The sequence below is a fragment of the Sinocyclocheilus grahami genome, unplaced genomic scaffold (genome assembly GCF_001515645.1).
Source record: "Sinocyclocheilus grahami isolate Dianchi unplaced genomic scaffold, SAMN03320097.WGS_v1.1 scaffold1196.1, whole genome shotgun sequence".
NCBI classification, from domain to species: Eukaryota; Metazoa; Chordata; class Actinopteri; order Cypriniformes; family Cyprinidae; genus Sinocyclocheilus; species Sinocyclocheilus grahami.
In genome coordinates, this window is record NW_015506375.1 from 260,537 (window position 1) to 283,358 (window position 22,822).

Here is a 22,822-nt window from a genome sequence, read left to right on the forward strand (position 1 = left end):
TTACATTTGATTAAAAGTTGTGCATTTGGCATTACGTCTCTATTAGATCAGCCAACCAAGAAAAGAGAAAAGCTGAGGCCAGTGTAATGTGTAATAAAGCCAGTGACGGTTCATCAGCAGGTGCTTGACCCGTTCAGACCTCCAAAAATGAGGTTGCTATCTTCTCATCTGGCGCCACTGGGATCATCTTGATGCCCGGACTCCACATTGATTACCATTCCCACCCTTTAGAAGTGTGCCACCGGAATAAACACTGTGCTGATTCTAATGTTTGGGAGTTATGCTCAGTTGTTATGATAAAATACTATAAAAATAGTGAACAGAAATTGAATTCTAAAAATTGTATTTCTTGAAGTAGCCTATTTCACACTTGGGTAAAAATGACTACTTGTGTATCATTAATTAAGTTTATTTACCTACCTCATTGTAGTAAAGTAGTTTTCAAGGTTTAAAAGATAAATTGACCGACTGATTTATTTGCAGTTGGTTTAACCATTATTCTCGTTTATTTAAACTCTGTTTGGGCTGGACTTTTTCACCTTCATTATTTCACACCTAAAATGAACGCATGGCGACCTATTCCCATCTGCGACTGTCGAGAAAGCAAACCAGAGCAGCACAACAAATACATGCTCCTGGGTGGTCGAGATGCTGTTCAGACCATGCAAATAGACAATTTCCTGTGTTGACAGAAAGTTTATTTTAGAGTGCTGGGAAATGAATTCCACTTAAGTACTTAAGTGAACAATAAACGTTCATTTCAACAACATTAGCTAAAAGTCCATTAATGGCAGAAATCATCTATATCGACGCTTGCTTCCTTTATATTAAACATATATTTGCATGTTAACATTTTTACACACACAAACAAAAAAATCGCCTCCTAAATTTGCTTTTGACAAAACTACTATTTCATTTGCAATCCTACGACGCGAAACCTTTTCACCTGCTGTTCCTATTGGTTATCACGCCAGTCAGTTAGCTTTTCCGTCGTCTGATTGGCTGAGGGGCGGGTCATTCAATTGAATGAGTAGCGGAAGTAGATTCGGAAGCTTGTGCTCGTTTTGACAGGACTGAACGCTCAATTCAGGTAGAAGTTGTATAACATGTTGTTAATAATCTCTTGGATATCGCTTAAAGAGAAACCGTACGTTCGCTATTATATATGCTAAGATAACTGGATAGTGAATTATCGCACATATGTTTGTATGGTACAGATTTACGGGATCTCATTGTCTGATTTCCAGCACTATCAAGTGTGCTAACAGTATTAGCTGATCACTGAAGTCCCAGAAGTGAAAGAGAAACTCTCTTTGTCAGTGCTGATTCACCTTTCAGCCTTATAGCCAAACGTTTGACTGTGTATGTTAACGTTTTTACATATCTAAAAGTATCTACTCAATTACTGGCATGTGTTAGCTGTGTGTGTAGAGTTCAGATGTGAATCACCAATAATAACCAGGTTATTTTGTGCTTTTGCATAGTAAGATATTTAATCATTTTTTTTGTGAATTTTCAGTGGAGAGGGATCAAGCTGCCTAAAGACTGAAATGGTGGACTCTCAGTATTACCTCCCAAATGACATCGGGATCTCTGCTCTGGACTGCCGGGAGGCTTTCAGGCTGCTGTCTCCCAAAGAGCAAATGTATGCACACTACCTCTCTCGGGCATCCTGGTACGGTGGCCTGATCGTGCTGATTCAGACGTCTCCTGAGTCTGCCAACATCTACGTACTGCTGCAAAAAATGTTCCGCGCTCAGGCGCCACAGCAGCTGGAGACAGCAGCGACTGCAGCTGGACTGAGCGCAGAGGAGTATCAGGTGAAGGAACCTGTTACAAACACCAAAGTTAACATCAGTTCTGTGTTCGTTGTCGTAACAATGTTATGTCTGTTTCCAGGCCTTCCTCGTATATGCTGCTGGGCTTTATGCAAACATGGGGAACTACAAGTCATTTGGGGACACCAAATTCATCCCCAACCTACCAAAGGTCAAATATGTCCCATGTGTGCTCTATCAGAATTTAATGTAATATCCCAAAGGTTTTAGTGTTTGATAATTCTTGCCTATTTTAATATACAGGAGAAGTTCAAGGCTCTGGTGTGGGAGAGTCTGGCCTTTAAACAGAGCCCTGGTGACATGGAGGCGCTGTGGGGCTGCTGCTGTGAGTCCCTCTACTCCCTGGAAGACAAGCTGAAACAGCTCGGTCTGGGTGAGAAGGTAAAATAAATAAAAAAAATTCATACAAACTGACTTTTGGACAGCTCAGTCTCGGGTTGGTGTTTTACCTAATAATGCCTTTCTCCTAGGGGATCTCTGCGTACTTCTCAGGGAACTGCTGCTTAGAAGACGCAGAGTTTGCCCAGAAATTTCTGGACTCCAAGGTATAGTGCACATGTGAGAGATCCGGCTAGTTCGCTGGAGTTATATGAAAACTGTGTGGAATTAATGTCACAAATAGAATATTATTTCTCTCTCTGTTTCGGCTACTCCCCTTAGGGGTTGCCACAGTGGAATCCACACATATAGAATGTTATCATTTATTTTTTGATATTAACTAGGGGTGTAACTATATATCATGTCACAATATATATTGCAATACAAAAATGCAACATTATGTATAATTCACCCAAAATGAAAATGATTTAATTTAGCATCAAATATGGTAAACCCAGGAGTAGGCCTGTCACAGTAACAACTTTTTGTTGTGCGATATATTGCCCAAGAAATAATTGCCATAAGCGATATTATTGTCATTTTAAAGACCATTTTATGCCACTGAATATATAATCATAATGTAACAGAATAATAATGCAAGAAGGCCTACACACTTCCAAATGACAACAAACTTTTAATTTTTAAGAATATTTAGGTTAGATCATGGAAATTAAGTATCAAAATATTAGATACCTTAAACTTATTTTAAAAACTATATATAAAAAAATAAATAGTAAATAAACATTTTCTAACAAAAAGTGCAAAGTAACAAGTAGAAAAAAAGAAAAATGCACAAAGAATTGTATGGAGATTTTCCATCTACAGATTTTTCCCTGACCTTTTCTCTGTAAATGAAGGGTGCACACTATTGCTAAAAAAACACAATCTCTACTTAGCAGTCAGATGTCCGTATGCACAAAGGCACAGATCCCTAAACAAGGCCATATCGTCAGATGAAACTTTTTTTTTATTTGAACTAGCACCTCATGACTGCACCACGTTATGTACGAGAAGCTGCAAAAGACAAAGGCACAAGTGGAATGTACAAAACATGGTGACATTAATTTTTAAGTAAATATAATGGGCGATATATTGTGTCACCAAAAATGATTGTGGTCATGTACATATATTGCGCGATAAGTCGATATATTGATTATTGCGACAGGCCTACCCAGGAGGTAACACATTTGATCTTCCATATTAATTAATTATTATTAATAAAATGAATTATTTAATAATATGTCTTACATAATACTGTATTTTTAGCTAAACAGAATGATGAATATTACTGTTCTGGTGTCACCATTGCCCAGTGTATGGAGGAGAACCCCTGATTTGAGCATTTTAATGAATAGTATTTTACCCTTTTACCATATGTGTTAGAAGTCATAGTTAAAATAACTCTATTTTGGCTTTGTTTCAAGTATTGAGAGTATTGTGTTGTGAGATCAGTACTGTGTATTGAATGAATTGTGACATGAGCGTTGTTACACCCCTATTATTAACACATAAAATAAATGTTACATGAAGCATTAACATAAAAATATGTTAAATAGTTATAAAGATATCTAAAAAAAATTTTTTTCTTAAAATCCTGCTTTTGCTATCATTGAAAGAATTTGATATGGCTTTTTGTTGTTGTTTTTTTAACTTTGTTTTAACCTGTGTTTTTATCACAGGGAATGAACATATTGGAAACATGTAAAATGTTAAATACCCTTTAAATAAAAGCATCTACCAAGTGCAAAAAAATAAATATGGAAAACAAATTGTTACATTATACGCATTTATTAATACATTATTTGATTAATAAATACTGTAAAAGTATTGCAACATTATTGTCCATGTTAGCTAATGCATTAACTGATTTTAACCAGTTGAACCATATTGTAACTTATTAATTAATTTACATTTACATTTGTGCATTTTGGTAGACACTTTTATCCAAAGTAACTTACATTGCATTCAAGGTACACATTTGATCAGTTCTGGAAATTGAACCCATTATCTTGTTGTATCCTTACTGACAGCAGCTATTTCTAGTATACTAGTTTACCAATAATAATCGTCCTTGTAGAACCTGAGTGCCTACAACACCCGTCTGTTCAAGACTGAAATAGATGGGAAACAGTGCTATGAAGTGCGTTTGGCATCTGCCGAGAAGGGTGAGTATACTGAGCAGTTTAAATCCAGTTTGATATAAATAACTTATCATTTCATTCTATTATTCTTCATTTCATTTTTTACTTCTCTTGACTATTTTTTCTCATTGCCTTTATTTCCTTCCCATCTGCAGACAACTGTGCTGTTGAGGGAAAGAATGAAGTTTGTTGTGGCAAACATGAATTTGAGGATGCTGTGTTCTCTGTTAAGAGGGGCGATTATGCCTTTCTTATGGAAAAAGTGTGTCAGAACTTGGAAAAAGCCAAGGTATGACAACATTCAACCTAAAAAAAGAAACACTAATTCATTGGTACTTTTGGATGTAAAAAGAATAGGATGACCTTTTAAAGAATTAGTAAAGTTTTTTGTTGTTTGTTTTAGGATTGTGCAGCCAATGACAACCAGAAGAGGATGCTGGAGGAGTACATCCGCAGTTTCACCTGTGGCTCAGTGGAAGCCCATAAAGAAGGGTCCCGTTATTGGATCAAAGACAAAGGACCTATTGTGGAGAGGTGACTGACCTATATTTAACAGACCAGGCTGTTGACATAAGCCTTAAATCTTTGGTTTCATTGTTGAGCTATGCTTATATATTCTATGCTTTTTCTGTTTAAAACATTTTTTTTTTTCATTTTTCAAGTTACATTGGTTTTATTGAGAGCTACAGAGATCCCTTTGGCTCAAGGGGTGAATTTGAAGGTAAGCCCAAATATGACAAAATGACGCCCATTGTTTTGCCCAGATTTATTTAAAAATGCATTATGCCATACATACATGCAGGAGAATGGCTTCTATAACACCTCATCTATAATTAATATATTTTTATTTTCTAATGAAAAATTACATGTTTTTGGCAGACATAAAATCAAAATAATATAATTAAAAAAAAAGCCTCATTTAAAAAAATGAATTTCTTTAAAGACGATCTTAATTAGTTTGACATGACCTTATCTTAATCAGTTATTATTATTATTATTATTATTATTATTATTGGATCATGTGGAAAACCCCAACATGCAAAAAAACCCTACTGGTTAAAAGTTTGAGATCAGTAAAACTGTTTTGTTTTTTTTAATTAATAATTTCATTCATCAAAAACAATGTGTATAATGTTAAAAAAATCTTTTAAAAAGTATCACAGATTCCACATAAATGTTAAGCAGCACAACTATTTTCAACTTCCATAATAATAAGAAACGGTGAATGTCACCCACCTTTAGAATGATTTCTGAAGGATCGGGTGACAGTGAAGACTGGAGTTTCTGGAAATTGAGTGTTGCCATCACAGGAATAAATGACATTTTAAAATATATTAAAATAGAAAACATGTATTTTTTTTAACAAACAAATGCAGCTTTGGTGAACATAAGACTTGACTACTGACTCAAAACTCAAATCTGACCCCAAACTTTTCAGCTGTAGTGTAAAACGGTAAATGACACACAAATTGCTTAAAACAACCCAGTAACTCTTGTAGATACCCAATTACGACCACAGTGTCTTTCTCTCCTCCACACTTGCCATCTTGTCTATCAGGTTTTGTTGCTGTGGTGAACAAGGCCATGAGCGCTCGCTTTGCTCAGTTGGTGAGCTCGGCTGAAGACTTACTACCAGAGCTGCCTTGGCCTCCAGCCTTTGAGAAGGACCGCTTCCTCAAGCCAGACTTCACCTCTCTGGATGTACTCACCTTTGCTGGCAGCGGCATCCCTGCAGGAATCAACATTCCAAACTGTAAGCCCTCTCATCCAACATTTTTTTTTCATATGCAGTCAGGTTTGATTTTTTTTAACCATTTATCTGTCTGTAGATGACGACATCAGACAGACAGAAGGTTTCAAGAACGTGTCCCTTGGGAATGTGCTGGCAGTTGCTTATGCCACACAGAAAGACAAGCTCACTTTCCTTGAGGAGAATGACAAAGTAAGACTGATGACTGCTGTCTGTGAACTTCTAATGAATCAAACATGTTGTAATGGAGGCTCTGAGTGGTAATAACTCTTCCTCTGTGGCTTATTCCTGTAGGACCTGTACATCAAATGGAAGGGTCCTTCGTTTGAGGTGCAGGTGGGGCTCCATGAGCTGCTGGGTCACGGCAGCGGGAAGCTCTTTGTTCAGGTTGTGAAGCACAATCAGTTTGCTGTATTGCTGTATATATGTGACTTGTGGGCTTTATGTGCTAAAAAGGGAAGTTTGGGAGATTTTTCTTGGAAGAAATGTAATTTTGTGTTCACCAAAGATGCATTATATTGATCAATACTGACAGTAAAAACATTTATAGTGTCTTTAGGGTTTTTAAATAGTCAACCTTTAAGGTTTCAAAAAGCTTTCTATAGGCCAGATTTACTAAACGGGGCTAATTAGCGTAATGTGTGGGGGGGGTGGGATTCTGTAATTCTACATTAAAGAACACAGACGCAACCAGATCATTTCCATAATGACCAGTGCAATCTACTAAGAGCAGCGCAAAAATAACTGTCCACGCCTTTTCAGCGCTAATTCTTCACTGCATGTCTTTATTAAATCCTGACAGTACTATTTTAACGCTAAAAGACAGTTTGCAATGGCGCAAGCTGTTAGTAAATCTGGCCCTAAGTTGTCTAAATTGTCTTTTTAGTAGAGTGTCTGCTATTTGAACTTGTGGCTCAAACTATCAATAGAGCAAAGTTGTATTAAGCTCAGAACATTTCATAAATAGAAATGTATCTAAGAGCAGCGCAAAAATAACTGTCCCCGCCTTTTCAGCGCTAATTCTTCACTGCATGTCTTTATTAAATCCTGACAGTACTATTTTAACGCTAAAAGACAGTTTGCAATGGCGCAAGCTGTTAGTAAATCTGGCCCTAAGTTGTCTAAATTGTCTTTTTAGTAGAGTGTCTGCTATTTGAACTTGTGGCTCAAACTATCAATAGAGCAAAGTTGTATTAAGCTCAGAACATTTCATAAATAGAAATGTATCACTGTTTCTTTTTATGTGTTTGTATTGAAACAGGATGATAAGGGAAAATTCAACTTCGATCAAACTGCTGTTCGTAATCCAGAAACAGGAGAACTGGTGAGTTTTTTTTGTTTTTTTCCCCCCACTGTGCTTTATGCTGCTTATAAACTGTACATCGTGAATCACAGTCACAAAATGGTCATTTTGGATTTCAGATCTCAAGCTGGTACAAGGGTAGCGAGACATGGGACAGCAAGTTCTCCACCATTGCCTCGTCCTATGAGGAGTGTCGAGCCGAGTGTGTGGGTCTCTACCTGTGTCTCAACAAGGAGGTGCTCAGGTGAGTCACTGAACGTTTAGTCACTTCTGCATGAATTCACTCAGCTGGAATTGTTGAGATATGGATGCTGAGCAATTTGTGCATGCGGCAGTATTTTCGGGAATGAAGGGGAGGATGCAGAGGAGGTTGTGTATGTGAACTGGCTGAACATGGTGCGTGCCGGCCTGCTGGGGCTGGAATTCTACACGCCAGAGAGCAAGAGCTGGAGACAGGTGAGATGTGGGAATGCGCAGAAATCATTGCTCTTTCTCTTGATTGTTTTCCAATCTTAACGCTATCCTGGCTATCTCGCTGTCGTAGGCACACATGCAGGCCCGGTTTGTGATTTTGCGGGTTCTGCTGGAGGCTGGAGAGGGGCTGGTTGGTCTGAAGGAGTGTACGGGGGCAGATGGACGGCCAGACGCTGTCATAACACTCGACCGCAGCAAGACATACACAGTGGGAAAGAGCGCTATCCAGAGCTTCCTCTGTAAACTGCAGGTACAGACTGTTACTGGGCTCAAATGGAACTCTAGCTTTCTGCTAACTGTATACTGCACCATATACACTAGTCTCCTGTTATTGAAATAATATTAGAATAATTATACAATAATGTGACTATATCAGTGTTATTGTAGTATAGTTAATATTTTGATTTAGTTTTTATTTTTATATTTTCCATTTACATTTTAGTAATGGTTGGTCATTTATATTAGTTTTTTTAATGTTTATGTAGTTTTTTATTATTATTTTACATTTAGATTTTTTGATTGTATTCAAGTGAAACTAAATGAAAATGAGAAAACGTTACCTTGGCAAATAGCTGAAATAAAATGTTTATTTTATTTGTTCTATTTCAGTTTGTCTTATTTCAAGTAATACATGTTTTCAAAGTGTGACTGTATCACAATGCTACTTTATTTCTCATAATAGTCTCATAATTGTGAAATATTATATATATATTATAAATATGACGATTTTAAGAGATTTAAGTTTATCTCGTAGTTAACTTTTTTTTTTTTTTTTTACTCAATTGAGCAGAATTTTGGAACAGAATTGAGCTTTAATAGTTGTAGTATTATTGTATTGTATTAATACTAATACAAATAGCCATGGTTATGTTTAGTAATACCAATTGTGACCCTGGACCACAAAACCAGTCATAAGGGTCAATCTTTTGAAACTGAGATTTATACATAAATGAATAAATAAGCTTTCCATTGATGTATGGTTTATTAGGATAGGACAAAATTTGGCCGAGATGCAACTATGTGAAAACCTGGAATCTTAGGGTGCAAAAAATCTAAATATTGAGAAAATCACCTTTAAAGTTGTCCAAATTAATCCTTAGCAATGCATATTACTATTCAAAAATTAGGTTTTGATATATTTACAGTTGGAAATTTACAAAATATCTTCATGGAACATGATCTTTACTTAATATCCTAATGATTTTTGGCATAAAAGAAAAATCTATAATTTTGAACCATACAAAGTATTGTTGGCTATTGCTACAAATATACCCCAGTGACTTAAGACTGGTTTTGTGGTCCACGGTCACAATTGAGTTTGTATTCTGATTATCTTTATTCTAAAGGTGCACAAGTCCACAGCTGATGTGGAGGGAGGAAGGGCTTTGTATGAAGGCTACTCTGCTGTGACCGCTGACGGCACCCACAATTTCCTGCGCCTCAGAGAGACGGTTCTGCTCCGTAAGGAAGCTCGCAAGATGTTTGTCCAAGCTAACACCAAAATCAAAGGTTCGTGTTTAGCCTCCCTCCTTAGTCATGTACCGAAAACTTACCATTTGCGTAGGATCAGAGACATAGTAACACAGCGACACATATACATAAGTTCATAAAGTGCTGCTGTTTGTGTTGTAGATGACGCTGTGGAGCTGGTTGAGTATGAAGGCAGCGCTGCAGGACTCATCCAATCCTTCGTCGAACGCTTCCCAGACGATGCCGAGAAGGTAGAGGCCCAGCTGCTGGAAATGACCTGCATGGACTCGTCCTGCTGGTGCTGAGACGGCACAGTGCTGTGGGAAACATCCTCTCAGACAAGTGTTAGTCCACACTGAGCCACAGCAACTTTCAGAAATGAACAAAAGGCTGCAGAGTGCACAAGGAAGGGACTGGTAATGATTATAAAACCTTTCACACGTACGAGGAAGGAAGAACCACACACACACACACACAAGTAATACCTAGAATTTTACCTTTCCCACTGATCTTCTTTCTATTTTATCTATTCACTTCTAAACAAAGGCAACTCTGATTAGTTTTAATTAGAAATTTCTATTCCCTACTCTGAATCAGACCGCAGCCCACACTTCCCACACAGGCATGTGGAAGTGCTGACAAGAGTGAACTTGCTGTGTGAGGGTGGGACTTATGTAATCGCAACACATAACACACTTTCTCAAATTACTTTCAAATGGAAACACACTCTGTGCCACTTTTGGATCATATCTAGTCTAGAGTTCATCTGCTGTTTCAGTGTTATATAGAAGAAATCTTAGCATTCGTTCTCGAGAATATAAATTCTTCACTGGTTTAAAGGAATTTTGGTTTCTCAAAATATGTTGTCAGTGTTCAGTCTGGATGGCGAAAACCAACAGCCCCTACCAAATATCCCACTGATCTTCTTTCTATTTTATCTATTCACTTCTAAACAAAGGCAACTCTGATTAGTTTTAATTAGAAATTTCTGTTCCCTACTCTGAATCAGACCGCAGCCCACACTTCCCACACAGGCATGTGGAAGTGCTGACAAGAGTGAACTTGCTGTGTGAGGGTGGGACTTATGTAATCGCAACACATAACACACTTTCTCAAATTACTTTCAAATGGAAACACACTCTGTGCCACTTTTGGATCATATCTAGTCTAGAGTTCATCTGCTGTTTCAGTGTTATATAGAAGAAATCTTAGCATTCGTTCTCGAGAATATAAATTCTTCACTGGTTTAAAGGAATTTTGGTTTCTCAAAATATGTTGTCAGTGTTCAGTCTGGATGGCGAAAACCAACAGCCCCTACCAAATAAAACCAATTATTTCTGAAGGTGTTTTATTGTCTTTTACTTTCAAAATACCAAAACATTTGTGCAATGACTTTCATATAAATATTATCATAATACAAGATGAACAATAAGACAAAATCCACTCAATAGCTCAATACTGACCATATCATAAATGAGATATTTCCATAATTGGTAAATTACATTTTACATTAGAAAAGACTCAAATGAAAAAAACAAACATCTGAGAACAGAGTTGGAGTAATGAATCCAGTCATTAATAACCAACCTATAAGAATATTAAACGCAATATAACACAAGCAAATGCTTAATAATTTAGCCCAATGAAATATCACACAACACCAGCTAAACACAATCAATAATTACCAGCAATCGACACTAAACAGGCTGATTTAGCATCTTACAAAATCTACAAACTTAAAAATAAAGGTTCTAAAAGGGGGGCTTGCAGCAATGCCATAGAAGAATCCTTGGTTCCCCAAAGAAAAAAAACTAGTTTTTTCTTAATGTGTGAAGAACATTTTCATAAACTAAAGATCATTTTTACTATGAAGAACGTATTGTGTAATGGAAAGGTTCCATGGATGCCAAAAGGTGTAATCTAGTCTTACAGTCAACATTAAATAGATTCAGTGGAAAACACCTCAAATGGTTACTGAGCTCCATTACGAGGATATTATTATTATTTCATCAGCCTTTCTTTGACAAATCAGGCATGCTGCATAAAATGCAGAATTGCTTTGACCTACAGATGTGTGACATCTGAAAAAGTCCCATATTATGAAGCCGCCTCTGTTAGATCCACTGCGCTCCCTCTGTTCAGCTTCTGGGACCTTTCATCCTGACTGGATGCCTGATAAATAAAAGGAACCCCACTCATGCCCATGCTCTGCAGGTCTTGAATCTGGGCATTAGGCGGGAGAGGCGTTAACACCCTGTCTCTCCTCCAGTACAGGCTGTAATCCTCCGGCTGGTCCACTCCAAACTTCACAGCACAGAGCTGAGCCATAGCCTCACCGTTGAGCGCAGTCTTCCACATGAGAGTTTTTACCAAGCTACTGTCGCCATCTTGAAACAGCACCTTTATAAACCTCTGTAGCACAGAAACAAAACTTGTTTTTTTTGGACTATACTTGCACAGTTCAGATAGAGTAGATGTGCTTTGTTCGACCAGTGTATCTGACCTGGTGCAATTTGTTGTCTTTCTGACTTGTGGTTTCGTTGCTCCGACGCCGGCTCCATTCTTTCAGAGAGACTCTGGCCTGGTTTGTAAGGCCGTTGAGTGGCACATCCTCCGGCTGACTCTGAATCAGACTCAGACTGGCATAGACACTTGTCAGATAGTAACCCCCTTCAAGAGAATTAATAATAAATAATTATCACAGGCTTTACAGAATGAAAACTTGAGTTTGGGTAAGAGGATAACACTCACACTCAAAGTTTACCAAATGTAAAAAAATATAAAAGTTAGGTATATATATATATATATACATATATTCATGTATTGATTAGCTGTGTAACTCAAAATTCATAACTAAATCTAAGCGCAGTGTACGTGGAGCTGTTTGTGTCCGCACCTTCTCCTGTAAGCCAAGAGCTTTCCAAAAGCTCCATCATATACTCCACCTCCAGAGAGATCTCTGGCATATTGCACAGCACCATCACATATGAGAGAGCAGGGAGGAAGTCATCTGCACCAAATTCCTGCCCTGTTTTTAAGAATATAGATTAACGTTAGATGATGGCTAAGGTAATCTAATTGTAAAAATGTGAGAAATGAGCATGTACAATTCAATATGCAATATCGACCAATATGTCAATTATCAATATGGTACCAGTATATTGTGCATCCCTATTGGTTACACCTACACGTATATACTACCATTTAGAAGTTAAGGATGAGTAAGATTTTTTGTAATTAATACTTTTATTCAGCAAGGATGCATTAAATTGATCAAAAGTGACATTAAAAACATGTATGATGTTACAAAGATTTTGATTTCTAATAAATGCTTTTGAACTTTTTTTTTTTATTAAAAAATTGTGAAAAATGCATCCCTGATTCCACAAAAATATTAAGCAACACAACTCTTTTCAACATCGATAATAAGAAATGCTTCTTTAGCAGCAAATCAGCATATTAGAATGATTTCTGAAGGATCATGTGACACTGAAGACTGGATTAATGACTGCTGAAAATTCAGCTTTGACTTCACAGGAATGAATTACATTTTAAAATATATTCAAACAGAATTTTAAATGGTAATAATATTACACAAAATGTTACTGTATTTTTGACAATTCTTACGTTTTTAAAAAATCTTACTGACCCCAGACTTATGAATAGAAGTGTATGTGCGAGAATACATCAACACATGTCAAATTAACCAATGTTATTCCAGAACTCCTTACCTGATTTGTTTTTCATGGTTTTGTAAATGAGTTTGCAGATCTGCAAGAGCAGCAGCACTTTGTCAATGGGCGAGTACGCCCGCTGCATTAGAGTCAGCTTATGCTTAATTTTCTCAATGCCCTGGGCGTCAGGAACGCCCACCTGAACCCCAAAGAGCTTCTGTGGTGAGGCTCCTTTGGCCCTTTGCAAGCTGTCCATCATTCTTTGGAAGGAACCATCTTGTTTGTGCAGGGTCCGAAGAGCCGCATCAATCTGAGGCTTCAGAGGTTTCAGCACACAGCGGAACATGGCCTTCTCCAGTGCTTGGTCTGCACACAGGAAGACATAGAGGTATTTCAACATTTAACTTGGTGAAATGATACAGACAACATTATTAAACAAAATCACACAGACTTAAATACCTTTTTCATTCTCAGTCAAAAGAGTTTCTATTGGAGGTTCCAGCTCGTCACATTCCAGGAGGAAATCTTTGGCCTGATTGATGAAGAGACGCAAATCCTGCAGCAGCTGTACAGCAGAGGTCAAGCAATGGGGCTTCAGCGCGTCTCTCTGCTGCCTCAGGAAGTCCTGTACCAGAGCGCCAAATGCCATGCGACGGTCACGAGACAGGTCCTCCACCATCCGCGCCACTCGCTTCTCTGGGGCGAAAAAGGATATGAAGGCGGCGCTCATTTTGCGCAGAGCAGACATGGACTTCCTGGGAGGTTGCATGACAGGGTTGCTAGTGCCTCCTACAAGGGGAGGACATTCGGGACTCTCCGTCTCGTCCAGGCTGCTGAGGGAACTGCTGCTGTCCAGCTCACTGAGAGACGGAGCATGTCGCTGTTCCAGCACAAGTCCTTCATCCTCTTCCTCCTCATCTTCTTCCTGTCCTTTCTGCTCCAGGATTTTTGGCTGGGCCTGAAAAACGCAAAGAGGCAGTTATTAAAAACTCAGAAATTAAACTAAAATGTCCCATAAAATCAGTTCTGTACCTTCTGAGCTTTAGGCATCTGATAGTCATCTTCTTCAGCGGTGGGAGAAAGAGTAGAGGTGACCTTGGCTTTCTTCTGTGATGATTCACAAGGTTGCATGTAGTCCGTGGCTTCCTCCACAGTCTTTTTGATAGCTTCCTCACTGGCCTGAACTGCAACAGGTGGGGTCATCTGCTTTGCAGCTTTCAATCTGGCTTTGCATTTGGCTTTAGCCAGTAACGGCGGTGGAGGTGGTGGGAGGACAGGGGGCGACAAGGGGCTGGAATTTTCAGTGGAGACACGAACCTTGACGCTGGTTTTGAAATGATGACGCCTGCGCATGGCGTTGCGACCTGGGTAGTCTTGTAGGAAAAGAGGGTTGACAAAACATAAACCTTTGCCTCCCCTGTAATCTAGCTCGCAGGGACTCCGTGTCTGGATTGGACAAAGCTCCTGGAACGGGGTGGGGTTTGGATTGATGGGCGTTGATGGGCAGTTTTGTGGGCTTGAACTTGGAGGCAAGAGTTTGTCAGTGGCAGGAGGTTCATTGCGAGGACCCCGGACATTTAAGTGGGAACTCCAGAACTCTGTTGAATACAGAAGAGCATCGAGATCAGGGGAAACATATTTTATGATACATATTAGCTGACATTTACGAATTCTAAAATAACAGTATAACCGGAGTATATCTGTTATTGGCTGATTTTAGAATTTTTTGGTAATTATTATATAAATTATTGGAATTATATTGGCCAATACTGGGTACTACACTTCCTCTATTTTACTTTAGGTTAATCTTCAATATTTAAAGTAAATATTAAGTGTAAAACACACACCACTTGCATTGTTCTTAAAGATGACACAACAGAAGCGTCATTTATACCAAACTTTACGGAAAGTGAAGAGGTACTGCAATTAGTATTAAATTCAAGAAGTGTGTAATAAAGGCGTTTTATCATTACGAGAATCTGTCCAATTCCGTTAAAAATAATAATAATGAAAATAAAATAAGTGAAAGTGAATGATTGTTTCAAAACTTCACTGATGCATCTTACATAATGAACATTCTAGTCTCTAAAGCTAACACTAAAGTAACTTGTTCACTAGCTGAGTGAGGTTGGGTAGCAGGTTGACTCTGTGTGGGCCAGTATGGAATACTTTTTGGCAAGAGCCAAAGGCTGCTATGGCAACAGAGGCTTACTTATTCCACTGAGCGGCTGGGGGACTTTGCGGGCACTGCATGATTTCAACTCATTGCAACATAGTGTGTTACCAATGGTTTGCTTGGCGACTGTTGTCCCAACTGCCTTAAGATCATTAACAAGGTCCTCGTGTAGTTTGGGGCTGATCCCTCACCTTTATCATGACCATCCTTTCCTCATAAGGCGAGATCTTGCATGGAGCACCAGACAGAGGGCGATTGATGGTTATTTTGTATTTCTTCCATTTCCGAATATTCACACCAACAGTTGTCTCCTTCTCAAAAAGGTTCTTGCTGATGGTCTTGTAGCCCATTCCAGCCTTGTGCAGATCTACAATCTTGTCTCTGACATCCTTTGACAGCTCTTTGGTCTTGCCCATGGTGGTGGGAGAGGTTTGAATGGAAGATACACATTCTATGGACTGTTTTCTTTTATACTCATAACAAGATGACATTAGGAGTAATTTCTTAAAGTGACAGGACTAATCTGTGTTCCACTTGGGCACGTAACCAATCTGTGTGAGCCAGAATTCTTGCTGGTTGGTAGGGGATCAAATACTTATTTTACTTACTGAAATGCAAGTCAATTTATAACCTTTATATAACGTGTTTTTCTGGATTTTTTTGTTGATATTCTGTCTCTATCCGTTAAAGTAAACCTACCATAAAAATTATAGACCCTTAATTTTTTTGTAAGTGGTCAAACTTACAAAATCAGCAGGGGATCAAATAATTATTTTCCCCACTGCAAGTATAAAAAACTATATTAATAAAGTGCTATATTAAAACTTTCCTCTCAAGGGACCATTTGGTTCCTTGGCAAATAGCCCCCTGAATGTTGTAGATTCATGAGTAACTTTATTCAGATTTAATCCCGAGACATGTCTTTAATAACAGTTTATCATATTATTTTAATAAGTCTGCTTATGGGTCAATAATAAATAAAAATGATAAAAAAGGAGAAATCTTTAAAAATACATAATCTATTGGTGTAAACACAAAATACTTGCACCTTAAATACATGAGTGTACACAACTTTAGTAATTTTCATTTTTTTCTTTCAAAAATCAACTTTTTGACAATGTTTTATAAACATGTTTTTTTAAAGGTTACTCTATTACTCTACCTGAACGAAATGGGCCTTTTTCATCAAATTTTTTAATGTGGGATATTTCAAATAAATATATTTAGTCACATAACATCCAAATTGATTTCTGAATTGGTACACTACTTTTGATTTGGTTCACAAAGGTATTTCAAATATTAATATTTAAAATAAAATTGCTTCACTGTTTTATAAGAAATAATAAGAGATTGAAGACTTTTAAAAAAAAAATTTAAATTTCAGCACCTTGAACATTCTTATGTAGTTTCAAGTTTGTTTTATATTGCACATTTAAAAACAGCAAGCACGGCTGACCAAAGTGCTGAACAAAACATAGAACAAAGATGACCATTCCAATGGTGAATATGTGTGGGGTAAATGGAAAACTACAGGGTGTAAGCTGCAGTCCTGTCCATCTGAGCTCTGAATTAACTGCTGCCTCATTTACTGGAGTCTCGGCATGAGCAGAGCAAGTCCAGACTGGTGAGAAAGAAGCCTTCAAGTATGCACTGGGAAGGAGCTGCTATTATCTCTGTTTTGTAATGCAGGCTGAGGTTTTTTAAATAGTTGCCTGAGCAAGATATTTTCAGGAGCTGTAACAGTATTACAGCACTATATTTAAATACAGTGGATATATATCTTTTTATTTACAACATGGCACAGTATAGTACTTTTATTTAAAAATGAGCCGCAGTCATATTGGAGACTTGAAAGCTAGAAAATGTATGCCCAGAATAATATCATTCACGAATAGTAATTCGCTAATAATTCATCAATAATAATAATAATTAGTAGTCAATAACATCGTAGTTCATAACATTAGTAGGTCTAGAGAGAGAGTACATATAAATCGTGTCTCTTGTTATTTGTTCAATAACGTAGCATCTGTCAAAAGTCATCAAACACAATCTTCATTATTAAAAAAATCCCCAAATCTGCATCTTACTCACGCCTCGTGACTGAGCACAAACTTCAATCTCTCTTTGAAGAAGGTTAATATTTTACTGTAATGTAAATGTCACATGGCACTAAAACATAGTCATAACCAAACACATGAGTCTATTTAAAAGCTACAGAGAAGAAGAGTCACTTACCTCTGTTGATCAGTCACTGTTATTCAAAAAGAACAAACTACACCACCCAAATGATCAGATCCAAACAAATGCTCTGAATTGCTTTTGGAAATGTGGAAAGTTTAGGAAATATATAAGTGAATGCTGCTTGTTATTTCCCTTTCCACACGCTTGAAAAGATGCCTAGAGGCGTCTGTATGAAACTGATTCACACTATCCATGTTTCGTCTTCCCACACATGTGTTTTCCAGGGGAGAGATCTCATAAGTTGTTGCATACCTGGTTATGCGCATGCGTTGTTGTGACAAACAATATACACGAATATAACGAGGAAAAAAATATTATATATATATATATATATATATATATATATATATATATATATATATATATATATATTTTTTTTTTTTTATATTTTTTTTTTAATCTAATTTTGTGTACGCGTGTGATTTCACATTATTTTCATATTCTATCAAATCTGACGAAAATATTTTCAAATATTATGTTTAATGACTTTCCAGCTCAAACCTGAATCTTCAACTCTATTACTTATTATGTCTCTCTGGGTGTATCCCGCTAGGTATTTCTTCCCTATGAAATTGTGAACTTTCCTTATGAAGTATAAGCCTACTTTATAACAATGACAGCGTCCGGATCCTTCCATCTAGTATTTGTACTCACACGGACTACACCAAAAGAACACCACCAAAGAGTCAGGAAACGGATATGAAGTCTCTTCACCGCGTTAGGTAAGAGGGTAGACAAAACACTTTTGTCCGTTTGATACCTTAGTGCTTCGAATTAGTTCATTAGCATTTGCCCGTAATTTGTTTTACCCATTGACAAAATTGTTTTAACAGTGAGTGAGATAAGCGATCTTTTTTTTTTGTATTTCCTTGTTTATGGCTGCTAATAAGCTAGCGCGTGGCTAGCAAACTACGCCTGTGCTAATTAACGTATGCGATTTTAATGCGTTCGAGGCTTATATGAACACAAATAGTGCGTCTTGTGGGGCTGACAGGTGCGAACATTTCGAGGAAGATGTTCAAAGTCAGCTGGCTAACAGTATGCGTGTAAATCATCGCCAGTTGTCATTAGCTAAACTCCGTGAGCTCAGCGCTTTCTAGAAACGACGGCGCAGCGCAGCTTATCAGCGCGGCCCCGCAACTGACGGGCTAGCAATTGGTTTCTTAAACAACTATAATAACTATAATGGTCGGAGACTTACTTTTTTCTTTTTGCTTGTGTCTATCGCCCCATCTACACTACGAGTGGCGCGACGAATTGTATTATGGGGCTATTCACACAGAACGCGTTTTTGTGTTTAAGAAAGCATTTAATTTAAGCGTCGCGTTTTAAAACGCAGTGTCATACGCGAGAGCAGTGTTTAAACGTTTCTAACGCTTGTTTACATAAAAAATGGAAAAGCAGCTACGTGGCTGTTCTGTTTGAACAGCTCCTTTATATTCAACGAAACTGTCTGTAAAAGAGGCGCGCGTAATTCGAATTGCGGTGTGTCAGTGCTCCTTATTAAGCTCAACCAATTCAACATGTTTGATTAGCCCGCCTTGAATTTCAGACCAGTTTGGTTTTAGAACGAATTAGGTCTTACCGCCAAAAAGAAAGAAATAAGGCTTGTTCCCTATTTTTAGGTATTCTGGGGTGCAATGGAGGACAGCAACGCAGTGAAGCTCTTTGTTGGGAATCTGGATTTGGAAACCACACAAGATGACCTAATAGCACTTTTGGCCCCTTATGGAGAAGTGGTGCACATAACTGTACTGAGGCAGTTTGCCTTTGTCCATCTGCAGGGAGAAGGGGCTGCTGACCGTGCCATCCGTGATCTGAATGGCCGAGAGTACCGTGGCCGGAGCCTTGTAGTTGAGGAATCCAAAGCGAGGCCTCTCAATTCCACCAAAGTATTTGTGGGGAACTTGTGCGCTTCCTGTTCAGTTGAAGACCTGTATGATCTCTTTTCGGCTTACGGCAAAGTGCTCGATTGTGATAAAGTAAAGAGTGAGTATGTGTATAATGCACCTGCTTTGTATCAGTGCGTATTTCTTGCCGTTATATAATGTTATGACGTGTTCTCTTGCAGCAAAACCCTCCTCATTCACAGGCTACGCCTTTGTGCACATGGAGCGCAAAGAGGATGCAGAACAAGCCATTGAGGGTCTTCACGGGACCTCGTTTATGGGGCGTCCACTTGCAGTGGAGCTCTCAAAGGTACAGCCGACCGCAAACAAGGTCCCGTGTGCCAGCTGCGGTGCACATGGCCACTTTGCAGGAGAATGCCCGATCAACAGGCCTTCAATGGAGCACCACCAGAGTCAGGCTGCAGTCTTGGCTGCAGCTGCTGCCGCTGCTGCCGGACTTCCCCTTCAGGTGCAGCAGAGTGTGCACAACTCTTTCTATAACACTGCGAGCACTGACCCAACGTTTGCAGCTCTGAAAGACTTGACCACTTCCAGGTTTGATGGCAAACCTGTCAGCGCCGCAGTCTATGGTGCCCTGGCGAGTCAAGTTTACAGTTCTGTTGCAGACCAGGTGCTGAACACGTTGACGAGCCAAGCAGCGGATGGCTACCCCACGGAAGGAGAAGCACCGCCGGGCGCTGCCGCCGTTAACCCTGCCACTGTTAGCCCTGCCTATGGAGCAAATTCCTCTCTGTACGGTGCCAATCCAGCTTATGGGACCATGGGAGGCTCGGAACCTAACCCCCAAGCCATCTTTGAAGCCGCTAGGGCACGATTCTTTGAGCAGGGACAACAAGTGCTGGCCGAACAGCAGGCAGTGACCAAATCTGACCGAGACCGAAGTCCAATACGGCGTTCGGTCCCATTACTGCCTGATCCAGTTTCCCAGCCGTTCTCCCAGACGCGTCCCAAACGACGGGCCCTGCTCCCAACACCACCTGGAGGTCCAGAACTACCTGCAGTTAAAAATGGCGACCCAATTGCAAGGTAAAGGCATCCTAAATATTTGCCAACATAATCTCAATGAAGATGGATATAAAATATTTTTTCAATTATATTTAAATACTATATACTAAAAAGTGTGTGTGTGTGTGTGTGACCCTGGACCACAAAACCAGTCATAAGAGTACATTTTTTGAAATTGAGATTTATACATCAATGTGAATAAATAAGCTTTCCATTGATGTATGGTTTGTTAGGATAAGACAATATTTGGCCGAGATACAACTAATTGAATATCTGTAATCTTGAGAGTGCAAAAAAAAATCAAAATATTGAGAAAATTGCATTTAAAGCTGTCCAAATTAAGTTCCTAGCGATGCTTATTACTGATAAAAAATTGTTTTGATATTTATGGTAGGAAATGTACAATATCTTTATGAAACATGATCTTTATTTAATATCCTAACTATTTTTGGCATAAAAGAAAAATGTATAATTTTGACCCATACAATGTATTATTGGCTATTGCTACAAATATACCCCAGCAACATGACTGGTTTTGTGGTCCATGGTCACACAACATTATTTATTGTTTTGTCAACAAAGCACATCTAAACTCTCCTTTCTCCATACCAGGTGCTATGCCGAGTACTACCAACAGTACCATCAGTACCAACAGTACCAACAATACCAGCAATACCAGCAATATCAGCAGTACCAGTACAGCTATCCACCGCCACCACCCCCTCAGATGCCCATGATGCCTCCAGGCCCAATGGATGTGCAACAGATGGCCGCCCCTGGCACAATTGCTTCACCAAGAGTGTATGAGCCAACTTCAACACACATGGAGCCCCTCCTACGCCGTCCTGATTACCTTCAGCAACACACATCTGAGTCCCCATATCGATAGCACTCACCACCTCACGAGTGTGTGCACGCGTGTTTGGTTGTGAAAATGTGTGCGTGTGTCAATTTTGGTCCTACATGACAAAAGAAACTAGAGGAAAGGGATAAATTGAATTATTACTGCTACATCAAACCCAGATATTGTAGTTTCGCAGTTATCTTTCCCCCTCATAATGTTAAATATCTCATTATGTACAGAATGTAGATGTTTACATGGCCATGAAAGTTTTGATTCTGAGCTACTCGGTTTAAGTGTTCTTTTTTTTTTTCTCCCCCGAAGTGCTCAATTACATCAGCTGTCACTTTTATAGATAAAATACTGTTTGACTTTGTCGGGTCAGACATTCTCTGAAGTCAAATGACTGTGCCTTGTGAAAATAAACCTTTTTTTTGTGTACAGACTTTTGTAAAACCAAGTACTTCAGATACAGTTTTATTAAATTCATGGTTCAAGAAAGGAGCAAGCCTCAGTCAAATATCCTAATCCAAATTGTTGTCAACATTGTATTTGGCTTGGACTGATATTAAGTTTCACAGCGGCTAGGAAGACCGCATAGTTTAGCTAGAATGTACAGAGGACCTGTGTGAAGTCTGTGTGTGTGAGAGAGTGAGAACACAATGTTAACTGATCCATTAGCTTACACATGAGCACCACAATCACATACACATCAGACCTTTTTCGTATATACCTATTTGAGTGAGGAACGGCAGGCATTTGGGCATATTAAGGTGAATCGGTACCAAACAAATCCACAAACCTGTACTTAAATGCTCTAACCACTGCCTCGCTAGTGCAGATGGTTCTACCTGCCCAGTTTGACAACATTAAAACTGATATTAAAATAATCTGTTGGAAAAGAGAGGGCAAGAATAGATTCATTGCAAAAGGGACACGTTTGTTTGTCAGTCGAGAAGCATATTTGTTCTAAATGTTTTCCATTCGGATGCCTCTATTGACTCTGAATGAGTTTGAGGTGTCGTTGTTGCTAAATAGCAAACAGAACTGGTTCTATAACCTGCCAGTAGCGATTATGCATGTTTTTGCAGGATGTAAAGTGCAAACGACTGCCATCTCTGGCTTTGCATCCCTCTCTTACATGGACCAAATTCTTGGGAGTACTGACTTATAAGTATGGGTGGAAACCTCTCAAATGACCTTAAAAGAGAATGAGGATTTTACGTTCTTTTTGTTTCTTTTGAAAGTAGCCCCATGCAATTACTATTATGTTTCACTGACCTTTTTTTGTTCACATTTACATTTATCATAGTCTTTTTATCCTTAGGGTCATGTGAATTGATTTCAGGGGCTTTGGGGTGGAAACACTTAGTTACTTGGGGATGGGGAGTGTAAAACCTGTTCAGGCCTGACATGTAGCTAGTTAAGGCAATTGGTTCTAAGAGTGGGGGGAAAAAAGTGAAGTGCTTCATACAATTGTATTTTTTATTTTTTTGTTCTTAAGGAGAAATGTGTTGTCCCAGTTCATGAGCATTTTAGGCAATTCAATTAAACATTCATGTTATGACATTATAAACCGAAAGTGTGTGAATAATTAATCCAGGTTAAAGTCCATGTATCT

At 38.6% G+C, this 22,822-nt stretch overlaps 3 protein-coding genes across 5 annotated transcripts; 2 read left to right on the forward strand and 1 right to left on the reverse strand.

Moving 5' to 3' along the window:
- Positions 1–1,012: 1,012 nt before the first annotated feature.
- LOC107567923 (dipeptidyl peptidase 3-like) lies at positions 1,013–10,256 on the forward strand. 2 transcript variants are annotated; one of them, XM_016253724.1, is made up of 18 exons: positions 1,013–1,090; positions 1,520–1,820; positions 1,900–1,989; positions 2,082–2,219; positions 2,309–2,383; positions 4,294–4,381; positions 4,513–4,646; positions 4,761–4,891; positions 5,020–5,078; positions 5,916–6,110; positions 6,187–6,299; positions 6,402–6,494; positions 7,369–7,431; positions 7,530–7,654; positions 7,746–7,866; positions 7,955–8,134; positions 9,231–9,393; positions 9,517–10,256. In XM_016253724.1, the coding sequence occupies exons 2-18, from the start codon at positions 1,551–1,553 to the stop codon at positions 9,657–9,659; spliced, it is 2,181 nt and encodes a 726-aa protein (XP_016109210.1). In that variant the 5' UTR covers positions 1,013–1,090; positions 1,520–1,550; the 3' UTR covers positions 9,660–10,256. The 2 variants fall into 2 exon arrangements, with proteins under 2 accessions (XP_016109210.1, XP_016109211.1); XM_016253725.1 differs by lacking the exon at positions 1,013–1,090 and adding an exon at positions 1,191–1,362.
- An 878-nt stretch (positions 10,257–11,134) lies between these two features.
- LOC107567909 (ras and Rab interactor 2-like) lies at positions 11,135–15,281 on the reverse strand. The gene is made up of 7 exons (XM_016253695.1): positions 15,241–15,281; positions 14,061–14,700; positions 13,488–13,986; positions 13,086–13,394; positions 12,251–12,382; positions 11,858–12,024; positions 11,135–11,766 (listed from the first exon to the last, which is right to left on the reverse strand). The coding sequence occupies exons 1-7, from the start codon at positions 15,279–15,281 to the stop codon at positions 11,452–11,454; spliced, it is 2,103 nt and encodes a 700-aa protein (XP_016109181.1). The 3' UTR covers positions 11,135–11,451.
- Positions 15,282–18,077: 2,796 nt separating this feature from the next.
- On the forward strand, positions 18,078–22,783 carry LOC107567919 (RNA-binding protein 4-like). 2 transcript variants are annotated; one of them, XM_016253719.1, is made up of 4 exons: positions 18,078–18,167; positions 19,071–19,434; positions 19,517–20,381; positions 20,973–22,783. In XM_016253719.1, the coding sequence occupies exons 2-4, from the start codon at positions 19,086–19,088 to the stop codon at positions 21,247–21,249; spliced, it is 1,491 nt and encodes a 496-aa protein (XP_016109205.1). In that variant the 5' UTR covers positions 18,078–18,167; positions 19,071–19,085; the 3' UTR covers positions 21,250–22,783. The 2 variants fall into 2 exon arrangements, with proteins under 2 accessions (XP_016109205.1, XP_016109206.1); XM_016253720.1 differs by lacking the exon at positions 18,078–18,167 and adding an exon at positions 18,180–18,277.
- The last annotated feature ends 39 nt before the right edge of the window (positions 22,784–22,822 follow it).